At 46.8% G+C, this 25,626-nt stretch overlaps 1 protein-coding gene across 1 annotated transcript in view; it reads right to left on the reverse strand.

Annotated features, from left to right (window-relative positions):
• Positions 1-659: 659 nt before the first annotated feature.
• The window catches only part of LOC137095203 (platelet-derived growth factor subunit A-like), a 125,429-nt gene continuing 100,462 nt past the window's right edge, over positions 660-25,626 (reverse strand). Inside the window, exons 5-6 of the mRNA XM_067461598.1 lie at positions 10,806-10,932; positions 660-1,647 (exon numbers count right to left, since the gene is read on the reverse strand). Coding sequence (XP_067317699.1) covers positions 1,637-1,647; positions 10,806-10,932 — 138 coding nt within the window. The 3' untranslated portion in view covers positions 660-1,636. The remainder of the gene's footprint in view (positions 1,648-10,805; positions 10,933-25,626) is intronic.

The raw sequence follows: 25,626 nt of genomic DNA on the forward strand, positions 1-25,626 counted from the left end.
ATGCAGAGATTCGAATATCCACATTTTCCGGCCAGAACTGGGATATTCCCGCAATGGAAAATCCCATATTTTCGGAGTGTCAGGACATGCGGAGATTCGAATATCCGCATTTTCCGGCCAGAACTGGGATATTCCCGCAATGGAAAATCCCGTATTTTCAGAGTGTAAGGACATGCAGAGATTTGAATATTCAACCGCATTTTTCGGCCAGAACTGGGATATTCCCGCAATGGAAAATCCCGTATTTTCGGAGTGTAGGGACATGCGGAGATTCGAATATCCGCATTTTCCGGCCAGAACTGAGATATTCATGCAATGGAAAATCCCGTATTTTCGGAGTGTAGGGACATGCAGAGAGATTCGAATATCCGCATTTTCCATCCAGAACTGGGATATTCATGCAATGGAAAATCCCGTATTTTCGGAGTGTAGGGACATGCAGAGAGATTCGAACATCCGCATTTTCCATCCAGAACTGGGATATTCCCACAACGGAAAATCTTTGTAGCAATTCTTTCCTCGTTTTCAGCGAATGTTTTGATCCGGGGACTCCAGGGATAATGGTATTGTGTGGATGGGCCCCTGGTGACACTTTGAAAACCACTGTTTTAAACCAATCGGCGTGGCAACGTGGGCAGCGACATAAACCAAGAAACCTGTTAAAAATTATGCATAGGTATACCATTTTTATTTTAATACATCTCATTCGTGTCGCATCCCGCCAGGAGACATTGCCGTTACTGCTCTGTGTGCCGTGTTTCCTCCACCACCATCACCACCTCCACTTTCTCCTCCTCTTCCTCGCTATTGCCTTCTTCTCTATGGGTTATTGGTAAATGTAGTCCAAAAGGGATAATAAAAAGCTAGGCAAAGAGTAAAAAGAAAGCTTAATAATAATAATAATAATAACTTTATGGTGTGTAAAAAAACAAAACAAAACAAAACATCCACTTAAGGCGACCCAGAAGGATTTCGTTTCTCGTTTTTTTCCCCCCATATAGACTTTTTAAAAACACCACCAAAAGCCAGAAACCGCACTGTTTCGGTAGTGTCTGCCGTGGCATCGGATACATTCCTGCTCTTTGCTTTGTGTGTGTGAGTATGTGTGTGTGTGCCTCGGCAGCCTCCACTCCGTCAGCGTCCATCCATCTCCACCAAGAATGCAGGCACATCGCTTGACCACAACAAACAGAAAGGATAAAGCACCATGGACTGCTCTCTTCGAAGAGGAAATCCGCACTTCACCGAGTGTCCCTTTTCCCTTCTTTCGTTTCTTTCTCTTTTTTTCGTGTTGCTGGAGTCCTTTTCCGTTACGTGCACCCGCCTCGTCTTCGGACGGGGAAACTCCGTCTTGTTTCGTCGTCGAGTGCTACAATACTTGCTTTGATGTGGTATTAAACAAATGTACATTGTCTCTTTTGTTCTCGCGAAGGGTGTCGTGTGTCTCTCTCTCTTTCTCTCTCTCTTTTTCTCCCTCCCTCGTTTGTTTATGTTAAGCCAGTTTGTCTTTTGGGTTCTCCCGGGGAGGAGAACCAACGAAGTATACAGTCAATGAAGCACCATACACAGTAGGTTCAGGAATGTAGCAAACCATGTACATCCATGTCCCAGAGAGAAAACGTCTTCGAGCTTATTTTCACCTTACGTCTGCAAACAGAAAGGAAAGAGAGGAAGGTTATGATGGACATAGGCCAAGTCTGACTTTTCTCTTCCAGATACCCTCCATATAACCCAGTGGTTCCCAACCTGTGCTCCATGGACCACCAGTAGTCCACAAGAACTAAAATATGGTCCACAACCTCACCGTTACTACACGGTTGTAACGAGAGCGACTGGTCTCGCAAAACCCTCTTATAGTGTCAAGGTTTATTGAATACAGTTTTCTGTGAGCAAGCAGAAATGCATATGTTCTGTATCAGAAACTACAGCTGATGTGGTCTATCCAATGCAGTTTTCTCAATCAGCACCTCAAATAACCAAACCGAATCTAAAGCTGATCAAAAACTGATTCGAAACCTTTTTATGGTACTAATTTTGGAGAGTGGGCCCTGGTCAAAGTGGTCCCTGGTCAAAGTGGTCCCTGGTCAAAATGGTCTCTGGTCAAGTAGTCCCTGGTCAAGTGGTCCCTGGTGAAAATGACCGCTGGTCAAAGTGATCCCTGGTCAAGTGGTTCCTAGTCAAGTGGTGCCTGTTACAATGGTCCCAGGTCAAAGTGGTCTCTGGTCAAGCGGTTCCTAGTAAAGTGGCCCCTAGTAAAGTGTCATAACCCTGATCAAGTTGTCCCTGGGCAAGTAGTCCCTGGTCAAGGGGTCCCTGGTGGAAATGACCCCTGGTCAAAGCGGTCCCTAGTCAAGTGGACCCTGGTCAAAATGGTCCCTGGTCAAAATGGTCCCTGGTCAACTGGTCCCTGGTCAAGTGGTTCCTGGCCAAGGGGTCCCTAGTCAAGTGGACCCTGGTCAAAATGGTCCCTAGTCAAAATGGTCCCTGGTCAAAGTGGTCCCTGGACAAGTAGCCCGTGATCAAGTGGTTCCTAGCCAAGGGGTCCCTGGTCAAGGGGTTCCTGGTGAAAATGACCCCTGGTCAAAGTGATCCCTGGTCAAGTGGTCCCTGGTCAACTGGTCCCTGGTCAAGTGGTTCCTGGCCAAGGGGTCCCTAGTCAAGTGGACCCTGGTCAAAATGGTCCCTAGTCAAAATGGTCCCTGGTCAAAGTGGTCCCTGGACAAGTAGCCCGTGATCAAGTGGTTCCTAGCCAAGGGGTCCCTGGTCAAGGGGTTCCTGGTGAAAATGACCCCTGGTCAAAGTGATCCCTGGTCAAGTGGTCCCTGGTCAACTGGTCCCTGGTCAAGTGGTTCCTGGCCAAGGGGTCCCTAGTCAAGTGGACCCTGGTCAAAATGGTCCCTAGTCAAAATGGTCCCTGGTCAAAGTGGTCCCTGGACAAGTAGCCCGTGATCAAGTGGTTCCTAGCCAAGGGGTCCCTGGTCAAGGGGTCCCTGGTGAAAATGACCCCTGGTCAAAGCGGTCCCTAGTCAAGTGGACCCTGGTCAAAATGGTCCCTGGTCAACTGGTCCCTGGTCAAGTGGTTCCTGGCCAAGGGGTCCCTAGTCAAGTGGACCCTGGTCAAAATGGTCCCTAGTCAAAATGGTCCCTGGTCAAAGTGGTCCCTGGACAAGTAGCCCGTGATCAAGTGGTTCCTAGCCAAGGGGTCCCTGGTCAAGGGGTTCCTGGTGAAAATGACCCCTACCAAAGTGATCCCTGGTCAAGTGGTCCCTAGTCAAGTGGACCCTGGTCAAAATGGTCCTTGGTCAAGTGGTCCCTGGTCAAGTAGTCCCTAGTCAAATAGTCCCTGGTCAAAGTGGTCCCTGGTCAAGTGGTTCCTGGTCAAGTGGGCACTGGCCAAAGTGGTCCCTGGTCAAAATGCTTCCTGGTAAAAGTGGTCCCTGGAGAAGTAGTCCCTGATCAAGTGGTTCCTAGCCAAGGGGTCCCTAGTCAAGTGGGACCTGGTCAAGTTGTCACTGGTCAAAGTTGTCCCTGGTCAAAAGAAACATTGGGAACCACTGTTAGAACCAAATAATTCCTAAGTGGAAATAATTTGGAGAAGTTTATTATAGTGCAGACATAAGCAAATTTTGGTCCTCCCTCCAGCTGTTTTGTACTACAACTCCCACAATTCCTAACAGCCCATGCCTAACCAGGGTGGGACAAAGAACTCTTGTCAGACTACACAGAGAAGCCACTGAAATCCACAAGCATGTGGACAATTTCAACAGAAAGGAGGAAACCATGAAAATGAACAAAATCTGGCCACCAGTATTTAAAAACTCTAAAATTACAACAACAAAACAACAGAAGGGAAACGATCAGGGACATCTAATCACCTCTCAACAAAAGATTGCCCCAGGCACTGCCAAGCCCTCAAATGCTAATCAAGGTGGTCAGTTGAAACATTCACACCTAGCTCCAGCAGACAAGAGTCCTTTGTCCCACCCTGGTCATTCCACAGATATATAAACCCTTTTTCCTAGTTCCAACAGACCTCACTAACTCTGATGACGCTTGCCATAGATGCAGGCGAAACGTCAGGAGAGAATGCCTCTAGAACATGGCCATATAGCCCAAAAAAACCCTACAACAACCAATAATAATAATAATAATAATAATAATATATTATTATTATTATTATTATATTATAATATTAATATAATATAATATATAAATAATGGAGCCCATATAAACAACGGCGCTCCATGCAGTCATGCCAGCCCCATGACCTTGGAGGTGTCTATGGACAACGCCGGCTCTTCGGCTTAGAAATGGAGATGAGCACCACACCCCAGAGTCAGACATGACTGGACTTAATGTCAGGGGACTACCTTTACCTTTACCTATATAAATAATATATAATATATATATAATATTTATTATATTATGTTATAATATTATAATATATGATATAATATATATAATATAATATTATAATATAATTAATAATATAATATAATATAATATAATATAATATATATAATATATTTATATAAATATATTATATAAATATAATATAGTTATATAAATATAAATATAATATAGCCTGAGAAAACCTACAACAAATTATATATATAATATATATAATATATTTATTATATTATATTATAATATAATATATAATATAATAATATAATATGTATAATATATTTATATAAATATATTATATAAATATAAATATAAATATAAATATAATATAGCCCAAAAAAATCTACAACAAATTATAGATATAATATATATAATTATTATATTATAATATAATATTATAATATAATATATAATATAATATTATAATATAATATATATAATATATTTATATAAATATAATATAGCCCGAAAAAACCTACAACAACCCATAATAATAGATTGCCATATAATACAGATTATCAAATCAGACAATTCAAATTATCTGCTCTGGACTGGATGATATGAGTCTAGACTACCATATAATCCAGTTCAAAGCAGATAATCTGGATATGGCAATGTAGATCCAGCTTGAGCAGAGCCTAGGAGCGACATACATTGAGATGTTACAGCCAACTACCAGCAAGCAGCACCGTTTGCATTTTGATTCATTCGACCATCATTGCAGAAGGCCTCGTTCCCCCAGGAATCAACGATAATTAAGAGAAGAGTCGGGGACAGAAGGTGGAAATCGTGTAAATACAAGATAGCCAAAAGCAAGGATTCGAATCAGTGATTAGGAAGGAGAGTGGGAGCAGTTGATTGTGTTTCCCATTCCTTGTGAGATTAGGGGTCGCTTCAGCGCACAGATCCTACCTGGTCACCACCAGCAGTATTTTTATGAGGGTTTTAACTTTTTTCGTTTCCGTTTTTTACTTTTCCCCCTTCCTGTTGGCATAAGGGCAAGGTAAATAAAAGCCTGGGTGAAGGCAATGCATTGCTTAGTTTAGTTAAAAGAAAAATACAGCATTTTCATTCTTACTTAATTATTATTTATTTATTATTTCGAATACTTGCAGAAGTGAGGAAACCACGGCAATCCACATATTATGTTGTCAAAGTCTTTCATGGTCAGAATCACTGGAACAGCTCGGTAGGCTGTTAGGAATGGTGGGAGTTGTAGTCCCAAACACCTGGAGGCAGGACCATAGCCAGGATTTTGATTGGGGGGGGGTGCTGTTTGATTCGAGAGGGTGCTGAGTTTGATTGGGGGGGGGGGCTGAGGATGTACCCTAGCAAACATTTTGTATGTCAGACTGTAGGTTTTACATAGCAATATTAAATGATCACTCACAAGCCAGTTTTGCTTGGAAATGAATATATTGCTTGTTGACTCCTGACATTGTATCGTTATCCCAGTACCCCCTTCAATCCCTCTCCAATGCCAGAGATACAACTTAATGGTGTAACATTAGAAAATGTGGACCATTTCCACTCCCTTGGCAGCCACCTCTCCACCAAAGTCAACATCAACACCAAAATACAACACCACCTGAGCTCTGCGAGTGCAGCATTTTTCCGAATGAAGCAAAGAGTGTCTGAGGACCAGGACATCTGTAGGGAGACCAAGGGGCTTGTTTACAAAGCTATTGTCCTCCCAACCCTGCTATATGCTTGCGAGACGTGGACTGTCTACAGACGTCAACACTGCCTGAATTCTACGAGTGCAGTATTTTTCCAAATGAAGCAGAGAGTGTCTGAGGACCGGGGCATCCGTAGGGAGACCAAGGGGCTTGTTTATAAAGCTATTGTCCTCCCAACCCTGCTATACGCCTGCGAAACGTGGACTGTCTATAGACATCAACACTGCCTGAGCTCTGTGAGTGCAGCATCTTTCCGAATGAAGCAGAGAGTGTCTGAGGACCAGGACATCCATAGAGAGACCAAAGAGCTTGTTTATAAAGTTATTGTCCTCCCAACCCTGCTATATGCCTGCGAAACGTGAACTGTCTACAGACGTCAACACTGCCTGAACTCTGCGAGTGCAATATTCTTCCGAATGAAGAAGAGAGTGTTTGAGGACTGGGACAAACTAGTCCAATGTGGGCTAGGCAAAACTACGGTGAGGTGGATCTGGAATTGGTTAAGTGGACGAACACAGAGAGTGCTCACTAATGCTTCCTCTTCATCTTGGAAAGAAGTGACAAGTGGAGTGCCGCAGGGTTCCGTCCTGGGCCCGGTCCTGTTCAACATCTTTATTAATGACTTAGATGAAGGGCTAGAAGGCATGATCATCAAGTTTGCAGACGACACCAAATTGGGAGGGATAGCCAACAGTCCAGAGGACAGGAGCAGAATTCAAAACGATCTTGACAGATTAGAGAGATGGGCCAAAACTAACAAAATGAAGTTCAACAGTGACAAATGCAAGATACTCCACTTTGGCAGAAAAAACGAAATGCAAAGATACAGAATGGGGGACGCCTGGCTCGAGAGCAGTACGTGTGAAAAAGATCTTGGAGTCCTCGTGGACAACAAGTTAAACATGAGCCAACAATGTGACGTGGCGGCAAAAAAAGCCAATGGGATTTTGGCCTGCATCAAGAGGAGCATAGTGTCTAGATCTAAGGAAGTAATGCTACCCCTCTATTCTGCTTTGGTTAGACCACACCTGGAATATTGTGTCCAATTCTGGGCGCCACAATTCAAGAGAGATATTGACAAGCTGGAATGTGTCCAGAGGAGGGCGACTAAAATGATCAAGGGTCTGGAGAACAAGCCCTATGAGGAGCGGCTTAGGGAACTGGGCATGTTTAGCCTGAAGAAGAGAAGGCTGAGAGGAGATATGATAGCCATGTATAAATATGTGAGAGGAAGCCACAGGGAGGAGGGAGCAAGCTTGTTTTCTGCTTCCTTGGAGACTAGGACGCGGAACAATGGCTTCAAACTACAAGAGAGGAGATTCCATCTGAACATGAGGAAGAACTTCCTGACTGTGAGAGCCGTTCAGCAGTGGAACTCTCTGCCCCGGAGTGTGGTGGAGGCTCCTTCTTTGGAAGCTTTTAAACAGAGGCTGGATGGCCATCTGTCAGGGGTGATTTGAATGCAATATTCCTGCTTCTTGGCAGGGGGTTGGACTGGATGGCCCATGAGGTCTCTTCCAACTCTTTGATTCTGATTCTACATCTCTAGGGAGACCAAGATGCTTGTTTATAAAGCTATTGTCCTCCCAACCCTGCTATATGCTTGTGAGATGTGGATTGTCTACAGACGTCAACACTGCCTGAGCTCTGCAAGTGCAGTATTCTTCTGAATGAAGCAGAGAGTGTTTGAGGACCGGGACATCCGTAAGGATACCAAGGTGCTTGTTTGTAAAGCTATTGTCCTCACAACCCTGCTCTATGCCTGTGAAACGTGGACTGTCTACAGTTGTCACATGCAACTCCTGGAACGATTCCATCAGCGCTGCCTCCGGAAAATCCTGCAAATGTCTTGGGAAGACAAGCGGACAAACGTCAGCATGCTGGAAGAAGCAAAGACTACCAGCATTGAAGCGATGGTCCTCTGCCATCAACTCCGCTGGACCGGCCACGTTGTCCGGATGCCCGACCACCGTCTCCCAAAGCAGTTGCTCTACTCCGAACTCAAGAACGGAAACCGGAATGTTGGAGGACAGGAAAAGAGATTGAAAGATGGGCTCAAAGCCAACCTCAAAAACTCTGGCACTGAGAACTGGGAAGCCCTGGCCCTTGAGCCCTCCAGCTGGAGGTCAGCTGTGACCAGCAGTGCTGTAGAATTTGAAGAGGCACGAATGGAGGATGAAAGGGAGAAGTGTGCCAAGAGGAAGGTGCGTCAAGCCAACCCCGACTGAGACCGCCTTCCACCTGGAAACCAATGCCCTCACCGTGGGAGATGTAGATCAAGGATACGGCTCCACAGCCACCTACGGACCCACAAGTACTGCTTCTGGAAGACTACCCTACTCTGCCAACGAGAGATTGCCTAAGTAAGTAAATAATGGGATATATTGAGCATGGTGATCAGATCATGATATTTATTTATTTATTTAGAGGTTTTATATACCGGTCTTCTCACCTCAACGAGGGACTCAGGCCAGTTTACAACATGTATGCAAATGACAATAATATACAAAAACAACACCTTGGTCATTCCACAGATATATAAACCCTTTTTCCTAGTTCCAACAGACCTCACTACCTCTGAGGATGCTTGCCATAGATGCAGGCAAAACGTCAGGAGAAAATGCCTCTAGAACATGGCCATATAGCCCGGAAAAAACCTACAACAACCCAATCAAAGAACAGTCTGTGTCCCAGCAATGATACAACTGGGCCATACTTCCCATACAGAACCCCCATGACCAACAGACATCTGCAAACCAGATCAACAATTGGGTCACACCGTCTACAGAAAACCCACACACACAGATAGATCTCTACATAAAAACTCCAACCATCACCCAAGACAAAAAAGAAGCACAATCAAAGCCTTGGCAGACCGTGTAAAAAGAATCTGCGAAGCCCACCTCCTCCAAGATGAACTGAACCACCTCAACTGGGCTCTCCAGGCCAAGGGAGACTCTACCTCAGACATCAGAAGAGCTGCAAGACCACCGAGAAGAAGCCACGAGAGTCAAGATGAAGACCCACCCAGAGCGAAAGGGTTCTTGCCAGACATCAAGGGAACCACTGACTGCAGAGGGAAGCTGATGAGGAAACACAACAGACAAACTATCTACAGATCCACCAAGAAAATCCAACCAATGCTTCATTCAGCAAAGGACAAGAGGGATCCTCTCACCTCTGCAGGAGTCTACCGTATCCCATGCAGCTGTGGACAAGTCTACAGAGGGACCACCAAACGCAGCATTGCCCAAACACGCATCAAGGGACAGGAAAGGCACTGCAGACTACGTCAACCAGAGAAGTCAGCTATAGCAGAGCACCTGAGGAACCAGCCTGGACACAGCATTTTATTATTTGAGAACACAGAAATGCTGGACCACTCTCACAACTACCATGTCAGACTACACAGAGAAGCCATTGAAATCCACAAGAAGCATGTGGACAATTTCAACAGAAAGGAAGAGACCATGAAAATGAACAAAATCTGGCTACCAGTATTAAAAAACTCTAAAATTTTAACAGCTAAACAACAGAGAGGAAACAACCAGGCACAGATTAACACCTCCCAGCAAGAGATTTTCCCAGGCTCAGGCAGGCCTTCAAATGCTAATGAAGGTGGTCAGTTGAAACATTCACACCTAGCTCCAGCAGACAAGAGTTCTTTGCCCCACCCCAGCCATTCCACAGATATATAAACCCATTGTCCTAATTCCAACAGACCTCACTACCTCTGAGGATGCTTGCCATAGATGCAGGCGAAACATCAGGAGAAATGCCTCTAGAACATGGCTCTATAGCCTGAAAAAGCCCACAAGAACATAGACAATATTGTGTTTTTTGATAGTCTTTGGTGACCCCTCTGACACCCCCTCACGACCCCACCAGGGGTCCTGACCCCCAGGTTGAGAAACACTGATTTAGGCCTTTATAGGCTAGCCAGCACTTTGAATTGTGCCCGGTAGCAAACTGGCAGCCAGTGGAGTTGGCGCAACAGAGGAGTTGTATGCTCCCTGAATGCCACTCCTGTTAGTAACCTGGCTTCCACCCGCTGGACCAATTGAAGCTCCCAAACAGTCTTCAAAGGCAGCCCCACGTAGAGAGTGTTGCAGTAGTCTATACGGGATGTAACCAAAGTGTGGACTACCGTGGCCACGGAATGGATATAGAAGGTATATGTAAGGGATGTATGTTGTTGTTTATTCATTCAGTTGCTCTTTGCTCCAAAGTGTGGTGGACCCTCCTTCTATGGAGGCTTTGAAACAGAGGCTAGATGGTCATCTGTTGGGAGGGCTTTGAACAGATTTTCCTGCATCTTGGCAGAATGGGGTTGGACTGGATGGTCCATAGGTTCTCTTCCAACTCTAGGATTGTATATAAAATGGGGAGAGGGGGGTATCTGGAATTAAATAAAATTTCATCATCATCATCATCACCATCACCATCATATCCGACGGGCCACCACTGAGAAGGACCTGTAATGGGATTGTACTGGATTGTCCATGAGGTCTCTTCCAACTCTAGGATAAAGGGTGGAGGGGGTATTTGGAATTAAATAAATTTTCACTAGAACGTTTCTCCATCATCATAATTACCATCATATCCGACGGGTCACCACTGAGAAGGCCCCGTCTCTCGTTCCCAACATTGAGAAAAACTGAAGCCACCCCGTTTTTGCCCACACCAAATGTACACCCTCCTTGCATGCACCCCACTTACCAGTTTCTTCTTCTCGAAAATCTGAATTAGAATTTGACGACGTACAGGTGCACTCCATATGCTCTTCTAGCTTTACCAGGACTTCTTTTAATTTTGGCTTTTTTCTAACATATTCCACTTTTGCCACCTGTGGTTTGAGGGGGAAAAAACAAAGGCCCATTAAGCATGATGTTACACAAAACAAGGCTTCTGGAGAGAGGGCATTCATGTCCCTATTTTAATATTTTCCAAGGTTAGAAAACAGATAAAGCTTGTATTCTCTGAGGAATCCCCTTTGGGGTGACACCTTCTGCTCTCAAGAATTCAATGCCTGAACGTTGCTTAAGTTGCATTGACCGACTGCGCACGTTTCCATACTTTGCACTTTAACAACACAACCGTTCAATGCTAAGGATTCCCACCAAAATGGAACTGTAGAGGAGAGTCTACTGAACAAGCCAGTACCTGCTGCATACCAGTACTGCCATCTGCTGAGGAGTTACCAAGGTGGAGGCATTACTTTTCATTCAATCCTCGTAAAACACAGAAGTCATAGAATCATAGAAACATAGAATCAAAGAGTTGGAAGAGACCTCCTGGGCCATCCAGTCCACCCCCATTCTGCCAAGAAGCAGGAATGTTGCATTCAAATCACCCCTGACAAATGGCCATCCAGCCTCTGTTTCAAAGCTTCCAAAGAAGGAGCCTCCACCACACTTCCTCCGGGGCAGAGAGTTCCACTGCTGAACGGCTCTCACAGTCAGGAAGTTCTTCCTCATGTTCAGATGGAATTTCCTCTCTTGTAGTTTGAAGCCATTGTTCCATTGCGTCCTAGTCTCCAAGGAAGCAGAAAACAAGCTTGCTTCCCTCCTCCTCCCTGTGGCTTCCTCTCACATATTTGTACATGGCTATCATATCTCCTCTCAGCCTTCTCTTCTTCAGGCTAAACATGCCCAGCTCCTTAAGCCGCTCCTCATAGGGCTTGTTCTCCAGACCCTTTATCATTTTAGTCGCCCTCCTCTGGACACATTCCAGCTTAGAGTCAATATCTCTCTTGAATTGTGGTGCCCAGAATTGGACACAATATTCCAGATGTGGTCTAACCATAGCGGAATAGAGCATGGGGAGCAGGACTTCCCTGGATCTAAACACTACGCTCCTCTTGATGCAGGCCAACATCCCATTGGCTTTTTTTGCCGCCACATCATATTCCTGGCTCATGTTTAACTTGTTGTCCACGAGGACTCCAAGATCTTTTTCACACATACTGTTCTCGAGCCAGGCATTGTCACCCATTCTGTCTCTTTGCATTTCATTTTTTCTGCCAAAGTGGAGTATCTTGCATTTGTCACTATTGAACTTCATTTTGTTAGTTTTTGGCCCATCTCTCTAATCTGTCAAGATCCCTTTGAGTTCTGCTCCTGTCCTCTGGAGTATTGGCTATCCCTCCCAATTTGGTGTCGTCTGCAAACTTGATGATCCTGCCTTCTTGCCCTTCATCTAAGTCATTAATAAAGATCCTGAAGAGGACCGGGCCCAGGACGGAACCCTGCTGATGGCACTCCACTTGTCACTTCTTTCCAAGATGAAGAGGAAGCATTAGTGAGCACTCTCTGTGTTCGTCCACTTAACCAATTCCAGATCCACCTCACCGTAGTTTTGCCTAGCCCACATTGGACTAGTTTCCTTGCCAGAAGGTCATGGGGGACCTTGTCAAAGAAGGCCTTCCTGAAATCCAGACACGCTCCTTCCACGGCATCATTCCCCGCATCTACCCAGCTTGTAACTCTATCGAAGAAAGAGATCAGGTGAGTCTGGCATGACTTGTTTTTGATTAATCCATGTTGACTATTAGCGATGACTGCATTTGTTTCTAAGTGTTTGCAGACCGCTTCCTTGACAATCTTTCCCAGAATCTTGCCCGGTATCGACGTGAGGCTGACCGGACGGTAGTTGTTTGGGTCGTCCTTTTTTCCCTTCTTGAAGATTGGGACCACATTGGCCCTCCTCCAATCTGCTGGAACTTCTCCCGTTCTCCAAGAACTCTCAAAGATGGTTGCCAATGGTTCCGAAATGACTTCCTTCCGTTAGTTCCTTCAGTACTCTTGGGTGGAGTTGATCCGGCCCTGAAAGGGGACTTGGACTCATTTAGAGCAGCCAGGTATTTAGAGTGTGCTTTTCACCTTCAGAACAGACAAGCATCTCGAGCCCTGACGATGACCTGGGAGAGAATCCCACTGGAGCATTGCAGCATATTTATTTATTTACCTTATTTATATCCCGCCTTGCTCTACCCTGAGGGGGACTCGAGGCAGCTTACAATCGCACCTCCACAATGCCACATCAATTAAAATATAAGTTAAACATTAAAACATAAGTATAATAAAAATACATTTCAATGAATCACGTCATCCAGAGTCATCGACTAAAGGCCAGTCCATAGTCAAATTGCACATATTCCATAATAACATTCCTGCACTGCTCCATTTTTCAAACGCCTGCTCCGAGAGCCAGGTTTTGACTTTCATTCTAAACACTAAGAAGGGGGGGGGGGGGCTGTCCTGATATCACTAGGGAGGGAGTTCCACAGTCGAGGGGCCACCACTGAGAAGGAAGGCCCTGTCTTGCGTAGAAGGTGGGACCGAGAGCAGGGCCTCCCCAGACGATCTTAATCTCAGAGTAATCTCTCTTTCTCTCTCTTCATGAAGCCAAACAAACCAGGAATAAAAACCACACAACATCAATTAAACCAAAATTCCTCCAAGTCAGTGGTTCTCAACCTGTGGGATCCCAGATGTTTTGGCCTTCAACTCCCAGAAACCCTAACAGCTGGTCAACTTAAGGCCAAAACTCCTGGGGACCCACAAGTTGAGAACCACTGCAAAGCAGACAGTAATAATCTCCCAATACGAACAAGAGCACGAGGCCCGGAGGCTGCTCCCTTGAAGATCTGAAGCCTTGGACTCTCGCTCTGGAGCTCCCTCTGCTGCTTGCTCTTAATTCAAAGTCCTCCTCATATGTCAAAGCAAAACCCAGGCTGAGCACCAACTCTTAACTCAAAATGCAACGCAATGCAAAGATACAGAATGGGGGACGATGAGGCCTGGCTCGAGAGCAGTACGTGTGAAAAAGATCTTGGAGTCCTCGTGGACAACAAGTTAAATATGAGCCAGGATTGTGATGCAGTGGCAAAAAAAGCCAATGGGATTTTGGCCTGCATCAAGAGGAGCCTAGTGTCTAGATCCAGGGATGTCATGCTCCCCATGCTCTATTCCGCTTGGTGAGACCACACCTGGAATATTGTGTCCAATTCTGGGCACCACAGTTCAAGAGAGATATTGACTCTAAGCTGGAATGTGTCCAGAGAAAGAGGGTGACTCAAATGATCAAGGGTCTGGAGAACAAGCCCTATGAGGAGCGGCTTAAGGAGCTGGGCATGTTTAGCCTGAAGAAGAGAAGGCTGAGAGGAGATATGATAGCCATGTAGAAATATGTGAGAGGAAGCCACAGGGAGGAGGAGGGAGCAAGCTTGTCTTCTGCTTCCCTGGAGACTAGGACACAATGGAACAATGGCTTCAAACTACAAGAAAGGAGATTCCATCTGAACATGAGGAAGAACTTCCTGACTGTGAGAGCCGTTCAGCAGTGGAACTCTCTGCCCCGGAGTGTGGTGGAGGCTCCTTCTTTGGAAGCTTTGAAACAGAGGCTGGATGGCCATCTGTCAGGGGTGATTTGAATGCAATATTCCTGCTTCTTGGCAGAATGGGGTTGGACTGGATGATGGCCCAGGAGGTCTCTTCCAACTCTAGGATTCTAGGATTCTATGATTTTATGCTCTTAATTCAGACTTTGTATTTCTAGGTGCAAAGATGAGTGCAGACGCAGACTGTGGCAAGGAAATCAGAAGACGCTTCCTTCTTGGGAGGAGAGCAATGTCCAGTCTCGATAAAATAGTAAAGAGTAGAGACATCAGACTGGCAACCAAGATCCATTGCCTGGTCAAAGCCATGGTCTTCCCTGTAGTCACCTACGGATGGGAGAGCTGGACCTTCGGGAAGGCTGAGCGAAGGAAGAGAGAGGCTTTTGAGCTGTGGTGTTGGAGGAAAGTGCTGAGAGTGCCTTGGACTGCGAGAAGATCCAACCAGTCCACCCTGCAGGAAAGAAAGCCCGGCTGCTCATTGGAGGGAAGGAGACTAGAGACAAAGTAGAAGTCCTTCGGCCACATCATGAGGAAACAGGAAAGCTTAGAGAAGGGAATGATGCTGGGGAAAATGGAAGGCAAAAGGAAGAGGGGCCGACCAAGGGCAAGATGGATGGATGGCATCCTTGAAGTGACTGGACTGACCGTGAAGGAGCTGTGGGTGGTGACTGCCGACAGGGAGCTCTGGCGTGGGCTGGTCCATGAGGTCACGAAGAGTTGAAGACGACTGAACGAATGAACAACAGCAACACTTTAGAAACGAAGCACCAATGCTCTCCAGTTTTGTAATAAGTTTTGAACCATTTTTTATGGATTGCACATGCCTAACAACAACAACAATAACAACAGCAGCAACAACAACAACAACAACAACAACAACAACAACAACAACAAGGATACTAGAAACAAAGCTGAAGTCCTTTGGCCACATCATGAGGAGGGAGCAAAGCCTAGAGAAGGGAATGATGCTGGGGAAAATGGAAGGCAAAAGGAAGAGGGGCCGACCAAGGGCAAGATGGATGGATGGCATCCTTGAAGTGACTGGACTGACCGTGAAGGAGCTGTGGGTGGTGACGGCCGACAGGGAGCTCTGGCGTGGGCTGGTCCATGAGGTCACGAAGAGTCGAAGACGACTGAACGAATGAACAACAACATGCTCTTAATTTGAGATGCTCTTAAGTCAAGGTTCCATTGCAGTATGGTTTCTGAAGGGGAAAGGAAGGGCTGAAGAAGTTGGATGAAGGGTTGGTGGCCAGACTGGTCTTGGTTGGCGATTCTTGGCATTGTACCCTTGCTCTGGCTATGATGGGAATCAAACTAAACAAATATTCTTTATGCACTTTGCAATCTGTTCCCTTCACTAAACTCTGGAGCATCTAGAGTTGCCCAAGCACATGGCGAGCTAAGCAGCCAATGCAGCTGTGATTATTTATATCTGCAAAGCCTCACTGTCAGAGGAGCAAATGCCATCCAAAGAGGTGGGGCAGGCAGAAGCCAAACAGATTGGCCATAAACACCCTACAGAGGAAGCAAAGTAAAAGTCTTGAATGCCCACAGATAACTAGAAATGAAGGAATTTGAAGGGTCATTTCATCTTTTTTTCCCCCGTTGCCGAACAGGTGGTATTCAGCAGCTGCCCACACATTAAAATGTCCAATGCAATTTCCAGCAGAAAGTTGTGCTGCACTCCACAGAGGAAAGCAAGAGCTAAGCAAAGTATCAACAACACAAATAACAACGAAGCAACAGCCAAGAATCTCTTATCGCCCTGGCGCAGCTGAATGGGTTCTCTGACCAGAACTGTTTGGAAGCAAGATATTGCAATTCCATTGCCTTCAAGGTGGAAAATCGTGAATGTCAACTAGTTATTCTGAGAAGCCTGTTCTGTCTTAACCGTGCAGAAGATTACATGCTTTCCACACACACAAAAAAGACCCTAGACCAGTGGTTCTCAACCTTTCTAACACCGGGACCCCTAAATATGGTTCCTCATGTTGTGGTGACCCCCAATCATGTTGTGGTGACCCCCAACCTTGCCTGCCTTGGATGGCAAGAGTACGAGGCAAGCGAGGCAGGATTTGCACGAGGCCAGGCCTCGTGCGGAGGACCCTTCGCTGGATGACTAGAGTGTGAGGCGGGCTTTGCACGAGGCCAGGCCTCGCGTGAAGGAGCCCTCACCTGGCCCACGCCCTTGGGGCGGGGCCAATGGAGGTGGCCTCACGACCCCTCCGAAATGGCCGGGCGACCCCTCTGGGGGTCGTGACCCCCAGGTTGAGAACCACTGCCCTAGACCACTCCTCTATAATAGATGGACCCCTAACACGAATGGAAAATAGAGTAATTTGGCTTAACCCATCCTACCTTTTAACATATGGATGACATGTCATAGGTAGTCATTCCATTATCCCAAACTTGTTATCACCTCAGCACCTGAGGGATGGTAGGTGGAGTGTGTGCATGTTTGTGGGCTTGGAAAGTCACCCCTTTTCCCCTTCCCTTCCTCTCCTTCAGAAAATACTTCTAAAAGATAAATAATAATAACAATAATCCCAGGTGACAACAGGAGTGAAGCAGGAAACAGAAGGAAACAACTGGAAAAGCTGACACGATATGAGGATTTAAAGATCGAACTGCAAAGACTCTGGCACAAGCCAGTCAAGGGGGTCCCAGTGGTGATGGGCACACTGGGTGCAGTGCCGAAAGACCTTGGCCTGAACTTAAACACAATCGGCACTGACAAAACTACCATCTGTCAGCTGCAAAAGGCCACCCTACTGGGATCTGCACGCATTATTTGTCGATACAGCACACAGTCCTAAAGTGTCCGACATGTGATCCAGTATAACAATCAGCATAGTGATTTTGCTTACTAATCTTGTTGTGTTTCAAATAATAATAGTCATCCCAGGCCCAAGGAAGGAAGAGCAATGATCTAGAGCTCAGTGGAGCTATCCTTTCTGGACTACCTTAAAAATCCCCCCTCTTGCCTGCAATCTCCTTTCTGCTTAGGGTTTTGTTTCCTTAAAACTGTTTCTACTTTCTACACCAGAGGAGAGGTAGTCTTCTCTTTTTTGAGTGGAAAGTAAAAACAGCTTTAAGGAAGCAACACCCCAAACAGAAAAGAGATTGCAGGTAAGAGGGGGGATTTTTAAGGTAGTCCAGGAAGGATAGCTCCACTAAGCTCCAGGTCATTGCTCTCACTTTCCTGGGCCTCCTTAAAATGCCTTGGAAAACTGGGAGAGAAAGCGTGCCTGCCTGCCTCTCCTCTAGAGTAGAAACAGCTTTAAGAAGCGTTAAACCTGGTCTCCTCCTCTACAAACAGAAGGAAAAGGATCCAGAGAGTTGTAAGCTTGATGCTTTTTTTGAATCCAGGTCTTAATGAAGGATATGGAAGAGGAGCCTGTGGAAAGTCCCCCTTACAATGGGCTGGAGAGGGTGCTTTCTCAACCCCGTTGCTGACACCCAGGCTCCCTTGAAGGGAAGAAAGGAAGAAAGGAAGAAAGGAAAGGCTCCCAGGAATGGAAGGGGAGCCTCATAAGTTCCCCATTTCTGCCATTCCACTTTTTCGGAATAATGAAAACACCCATTCGGCAGCATGTCTGTTTTCGGGAAGCATGTGAAAGCAGATATGGGGGGCTTCCAATATGTGACAAGCAGAAAAACATAGCAATTCACCCAAAATGCACAAGCCTACTGGTCATCATACCAAGACAATGGAAAGCTGAAATTCAACCCAACTTTGCAGTCACGTTGGGTGGTGGCAAGTGACTGATCACCCTGTGAGCAAAGTTCACGGTCCTTTTTATCAACCAAGTGGCTGGAGAACTCATATTTGCAACATTTTCCAAAGCTGTCCGTTTCCCACGAAGAAAGGTTTACAGCAGGCTGTGGTCCCCAAGGATGGGTTGCTCCAAAGGTCAACCATGGGTTGAAGAAAGACATTTCTGAGCTTCCTCTGGCATGAGCTAGAAGGCTTTCTGAGGTCAGAGCTTGGAGGGAAACGCAAGGCGAATCTGAGTCACCCAACATCAAAGGATGACTAATCCATCCCTTTGACAGCAACACAACACTGATTAAATCCACTACAATCACAAGATGGAACCACCATCATAAAGGAAGAACTTTGATATCAGTGTCAGATGATGGAATAGTGTTGCAGAAAATGACAGATGAACCAGAATGCCTTCAAGACATTTCCAGTCTTCGGTGATCCTAAGGCCAACCTGTCATGGTTTTGAGGTGGGATTTCTTCAAACGAGGATCACCATTGCCTTCTTCTGAGGCTGGGAGATCATGACTTACCCCTGGTCACTGAGGGAAATGCGTGAGCAGAAGTTCAAACCATGGTTTCCAGAGGAGATGAACTAGTGTGTCTTCAAGACATTTCCAGTCTACGGTGACCCTAAGGCCAACCTGTCATGGTTTTGAGGTGGGATTTCTTCAAAAGAGGATCACCATTGCCTTCTTCTGAGGCTGGGAGATCATGACTTACCCCTGGTCACTGAGGGAAATGCGTGAGCAGAGGTTCAAACCATGGTTCAACCTCTGCATCAGGCTAGAAGATGGACGTGTTTTGAGATTCTATATAAACAACACGGAATCAATACGCAAGTGCCATCAACCCCAGAAAAATGGTCAAAACCAATTCACAAGGAACACAAACTAGACTTGATCATCTACCATCTCTGCCATGCCAAACTGGTGCTCAAGAAATTTGGTATTTCCAAGCTGCGGCATCCCCTTCAATTGCTCCAACTCAACAATCTCATGTTTTCAGCTGCATTAACAATGTCATCGTTTCTGTCTGTTCCTCTCACTTTCACCATTTCTCCTCCACTTTCAAGTGCTGCAAACTGATTGAAAAAATGCAAAAGTACTTTCCCCCATTAAGACAGTGGGGCAGAGAGAGCAGGGTTTTTCATCTTCCCTGCATCTGCTAGTTTGATTTTCCATGAGTGTGTGTGCGTGTATGGGTGTGTGTATGTCTTTTTTTACGACAAATGCTGTCGCTAGGTAAAGTGGCCCTCTGTGGTGCCACTGGATTAGCTGTTGCTAAGTGAGGAATTGCCTACTGCCAGGTGAAGTAGCCCTGTGTAATGCAACTGGGTTGGCTGTTGGTAGGTAAAGTGGCCCCAGTGTGATGCCACCAGATTGCCTGTTGATAGGTGAGGGATTGCCTGTTGCTAGGTGAAGTGGCTGTCTGTGGTACAACTGGATTGCCTGTTGCTGGTGATGCCACTGGATTGGCTGTTGCTGGGTGAAGTGGCCGTCTGTGGTAACACTTGATTGGCTGTTGCTAGGTGATGCCACTGGATTGGCTGTTGCTGGGTGAAGTGGCCGTCTGTGGTACCACTTGATTGGCTGTTGCTAGGTGATGCCACTTGATTGGCTGTTGCTAGGTGATGCCACTGGATTGGCTGTTGCTGGGTGAAGTGGCCGTCTGTGGTACCACTTGATTGGCTGTTGCTAGGTGATGCCACTGGATTGCCTGTTGCTAGGTGAAGTGGCTGTCTGTGGTAGCACTGGATTGCCTGTTGCTGGTGATGCCACTGGATTGGCTGTTGCTGGGTGAAGTGGCCGTCTGTGGTAACACTTGATTGGCTGTTGCTAGGTGATGCCACTGGATTGGCTGTTGCTGGGTGAAGTGGCCGTCTGTGGTACCACTTGATTGGCTGTTGATAGGTGATGCCACTTGATTGGCTGTTGCTAGGTGATGCCACTGGATTGGCTGTTGCTGGGTGAAGTGGCCGTCTGTGGTACCACTTGATTGGCTGTTGCTGGTGATGCCACTGGATTGGCTGTTGCTGGGTGAAGTGGCCGTCTGTGGTAACACTTGATTGGCTGTTGCTAGGTGATGCCACTGGATTGGCTGTTGCTGGGTGAAGTGGCCGTCTGTGGTACCACTTGATTGGCTGTTGCTAGGTGATGTCACTGGATTGGCTGTTGCTGGGTGAAGTATCCGTCTGTGGTACCACTTGATTGGCTGTTGCTAGGTGATGCCACTGGATTGGCTGTTGCTGGGTGAAGTGGCCGTCTGTGGTACCACGGATTGGCTGTTGCTAGGTGATGCCACTGGATTGGCTGTTGCTGGGTGAAGTATCCGTCTGTGGTACCACTTGATTGGCTGTTGCTAGGTGATGCCACTGGATTGGCTGTTGCTGGGTGCAGTGGCTGTCTGTGGTACCACGGATTGGCTGTTGCTAGGTGATACCACTGGATTGGCTGTTGCTGGGTGAGGGATTGCTTGTTGCTAGGTGAAGAGGCCCTCTGTGATGCCACTGGATTAGCTGTTGCTGGGTGCAGTGGCCCTCTGTGACACCACTGGATTGGCTGTTGCTAGGTGAGAAGTTGCCTATTGTCGGGTGAAGTGGCCCTCTGTGATGCCACTGGAATGGCTGTTGATGGGTGAGGGATTGCCTGTTACTAGGTGAAGTGGCTCTCTGTGATACCGCTGGATTGCCTGTTCCTAGGTGAAGGATTGCCTGTTGCAAGGTGAAAGATTGTCTCCTATGTTGTTTAATATCTACATGAAGCCGCTGGGGGAGATCATCCGGAGTTTGGGGGTGCGGGGTCACCTGTACGCAGATGATGTCCAACTCTGTCACTCCTTTCCACCTGCTACTAAGGAGGCTCTTCAGGTCCTGAACCGGTGCTTGGCCGCTGTAACGGTCTGGATGAGGGCGAACAAATTGAAATTGAATCCAGGCAAGACAGAGGTCCTCCTGGTCAGTCGCAAGGCCGAACAGGGCATAGGATTACAGCCTGTGTTGGATGGGGTCCCACTCCCCCTGAAGACGCAGGTTCGCAGCTTGGGTGTGATCCTGGATTCATCGCTGAGTCTGGAACCCCAGGTTTCGGCGGTGACCAGGGGAGCATTCGCACAATTAAAACTTGTGCGCCAGCTGCGCTCGTATCTTGGGAAGTCTGACTTGGCCACGGTAGTCCACACACTGGTTACATCCCGTATAGACTACTGCAACGCTCTCTACGTGGGGTTGCCTATGAAGACTGCTCGGAAGCTACAAATGGTCCAACGATCGGCAGCCAGGATGGGAACAGGAACGGCACTCAGGGAGCATACCACTCCTCTGCTGCGCCAGCTCCACTGGCTGCCAATTTGCTACCGGGCACAATTCAAAGTGCTGGCTTTAGCCTTTAAAGCCCTAAACGGTTCTGGCCCGACCTATCTGTCCGAACGCATCATCCCTATGAACCAGTTAGGACATTAAGATCGTCCGGGGAGGCCCTGCTCTCGATCCCGCCAGCCTCACAAGCACGGCTGGCGGGGACAAGAGACAGGGCCTTCTCAGTGGTGGCCCCCCGGCTGTGGAACGCCCTTCCCGCAGACGTTAGATTGGCCCCCTCCCTGCTGGTGTTCAGGAGTAGAGTAAAGACCTGGCTCTTTGAACAGGCGTTTAATTAAGCAGTGCAACCAAATGATTGATCTTGGAACTTGGAATAATGGACGAGGAGATCGGATTATGATTTTACTGTTGAGACGTGATGGATTAGTTATATAGATGTATAGATGCTATACTGATGTTCTGTTGTATTGTTATATTGATGTAGTTGATTTAGTCTCTGTTTTAAATGCTAATGTTGTGCACCTTGTATATTGTCCTGGCTGTGAACCGCACTGAGTCGCCTATGGGCTGAGAGAGTGCGGTATACAAGTAAAGTAAATAATAAATAAATAAATAAACAAAGATTGCCTGTTGCGAGGTGAAGTGGCCCTCTGTGATGTCACTGAGAAAGAAAGGTGACATGCATACGAAAGGAAGAGAGCTAGGAAGTAAAGGGAAGAGTCACAAAGGGATCGTGCACCACCATTGCCAGAGCGATGCCATCGACACATGGCGAGTGAGGCCTCCTCAGAGCTGGAGAAGGGGGAAAGTAGGTGGTCAGTGTTCCCAAGGGCAATCCTGTGTATATACGCTAGTCCTCATGTCGACCACTCTGATGTTGCTTTGCCCCATGTGTCCTGCTTTTCACCTGTGAAATACGGGAGAGTATGCCATCCACTGCTCACCCCCTTCTTATTTATTTTCAGAACATCTTCGCTGGTGGGACTCGTAGACAAAAGCCAGAGTGGTGTCAAGTCGATAATTTCCTGAGATGTAACTGGCTCCCAGCTTGGACCCACTAGCTCTGCACTGTCCTCGTTTTCTTGGGGAGGGTTTATTCCAGCGAACACTTTCGAGAAGTGCTCGGCCCATCTCTCTAGGGAGATATCTGCTCTGGGTGGTTCCTGGGGGTAGTTTGTTTTGTTTACTATTGACCAGAATTTCTTGGTGTCGTTTGATTGTGATGCCTCCAGCAGCTGCTTCCAGTCAGCTATGATGCGTGCCTTATGTTTTTGGCCCATAAGGAGCTGGAGCTGTTGCTTAGACTCTCTAATTGTTATAAGAAGGAGGGTGTTTGAAGTGGTGCGATAGCCATTGTAAAGTGAGCGAATCTGTTTATTTATCATTATGCACTCTTTATCGAACCAGTTTTTTGGTTTGGTGGTAGGTTGCTTCAAAGTTCTTTGCCCGTCATATAGTTTCGAAGAGATAAATTTGACAAGGGATTCATACCCAATGATTGCCACCTCGCAATCTGAGCTTTCGATAATCCTAGCTTCCATGGACATTGCTTCGTTAGAGCTTAATAAGTTGAGGCACATCTCCTTCCTCCTTTCATTCCACTTCAGTCTAGTATGTTGTTGATGTGATTGTTCGGGAGCAAGGAAATTACCTTGCTCTAAATCCAGGGTGAGGAGGAGGGGGAGATGATCACTTAGTAAATAGTTTCCTACAGCAAATGAGTCAATGCTGCTTGTCAAAGAGGGAGAGATCAAAAGATAGTCTATCACACTGGAACCTCTTGAAGACACAAAGGTATATTCGTCCGCGTTGGGAAATTGGATAAGCCCATTTAGCCAAAATAGGTTAAGCTGTGTGGCCATTTTGAGCAAGCATTTCCCGGCTTGGTTGCATACTTGGTCTTTAGAGTGTCGGGCTTCTGGAGTTAGTAAGGAGTAGAAGGGGTCTTCATCCAAGCCCTCCTCTCTCATCAGGTTCTCCAGGCTAGCCCCCACCCTAGCATTGAAGTCGCCCGCAATAATAAAATCACAAGAGGGATTTTCGGACTTTAAGCCAAATATGAAGGATGTTAGTTTGTCCCAGTGGTTGGCTGTTTCGTTTTTCCCCATGCTGCTTGGGATGTAGGTGTTGACAAGAACGATTTTTCTTGATGCGAGAGTTAGCCGGACTGCTTGTGCCAATGGTGGGAGGTTTGTTAGACTGGAGGCAGCTATGTTTGATACGGGAGGGTATGCCATCCACTGCTCACCCCCTTCTTATTTATTTTCAGAACATCTTCGCTGGTGGGACTCGTAGACAAAAGCCAGAGTGGTGTCTAAAGCCATCCAAAGGAATCCAAACCTTAATCGAGTGCATAAAATTGATTTAGGGGCAAAGGGGGGGGGGGGACACTTCCTGTGCCAACTTTGCAACAACAACAAGAAACCACCAAGAGAAACAAAAACGTCAGCATCTCCCGTATGATGGAATGTCTTTTAAAAGGCCTTTTCTTTGAGATGGATTAAGAGCGGTGTGATGGAATGACGGGCGAAGGGAACGAGCCATTCCGAAAGGGCCGCAAGGGTCAGGCCCGGCATTCCCTCGAGGTGGAAATAGACAACACAAAGTCAGCGGGACACAAAAGCAACAGCTGAGAGCGCAAGGGGGGTTGTGTAAAGTGGCTCAAGGAGCGAGAGCAGGATTACCTGGCGTTGCATCGGGGGAGAAAGGAATGAGCGGACGGGGGCTTTGGGGAAGACAAGAGCGGACTTACAACATCCATTCATCCTCCGGAAAAGGCGGAACAGAAGGCTGCATCTTAACACCAGGACAAGGGAGAATGGCCTGAGTGGACGGCAAAGATACGCAGGGATCAAGTTCCCAAAAGGCAATTTGCTAAATGGAAGGCGCTCGTTTATTTAGCTGCTAATAGCAAACTGCCAAGAGCTGTTAATTCGGTTTTTTCCCCCAACTTGATGCCTTCCTTAGGAAGCAACATCTATCATTCCAATCTGGCTCTGGATGACAAGACGTGTAGTCTCCAAAACATGCCAAGCAGATCCAGTATTCCTGCATGGATTCCATGCTTCACAAACATCTACGGTACTTAATCTGCTTACTCATACCCTTGGTATATACTTCTTACCTACAAGAAGCACTGCCTGAATATCAAGCAAAAAGTGGGTGCTAGAAACAATATCATACAAAAGCTGACTGGCACAACCTGGGGATCACAACCAGACACAGTGAAGACATCTGCCCTTGCGCTATGCTATTCTGCTGCTGAGTACGCATGCCCAGTGTAGAGGACTTCACAAACATCTACGGTACTTAATCTGCTTAATTATACCCTTGGTATATACCTCTTACCTGCAAGAAGCACTGCCTGAACATCAAGCAAAAAGTGGGCGCGAGAAACAATATCATACGAAAGCTGACTGGCACAACCTGGGGATCACAACCAGACACAGTGAAGACATCTGCCCTTGCGTTATGCTACGCTGCTGCTAAGTATACATGCCCAGTGTGGAACACATCTCACCACACTGAAACAGTGGATGTGGCTCTTCATGAGACATGCCGCATTATCACAGGATGTCTGCGCCCTACACCACGGGAGAAATTACACTGTCTAGCCGGTATTGCACCACCTGACATCCGCCGGGAAGTAGCAGCCAATAGTGAAAGGACCAAGGCAGTGACATCTCCAGCTCATCCCCTGTTTGGGTATCAGCCAGCACGTCAATGACTTAAATCTAGAAATAGTTTTCGAAGATCTACAGAGACATTTACTGGAACACCTCAGCAAGCGAGAGTCCAAAAGCGGCAGGCTCAAACCCAGAACCTCAACCAGTGGCTGATACCAAATGAGAGACACACAGAAAACTTGGCGACTTGGAAGGCGCTGAACAGACTGCGCTCTGGCACCACGAGATGCAGAGCCAACCTCCAGAAATGGGGCCACAACGTGGAGTCCATGACATGCGAGTGTGGAGAGGAGCAAACCACTGACCACCTACTGCAATGCACCCTGAGCCCTGCCACATGCACAAGGGAGGACCTTCTCAGAGCCACACCA

Source organism: Anolis sagrei, chromosome Y, assembly GCF_037176765.1.
Source record: "Anolis sagrei isolate rAnoSag1 chromosome Y, rAnoSag1.mat, whole genome shotgun sequence".
NCBI lineage: Eukaryota > Metazoa > Chordata > Lepidosauria > Squamata > Dactyloidae > Anolis > Anolis sagrei.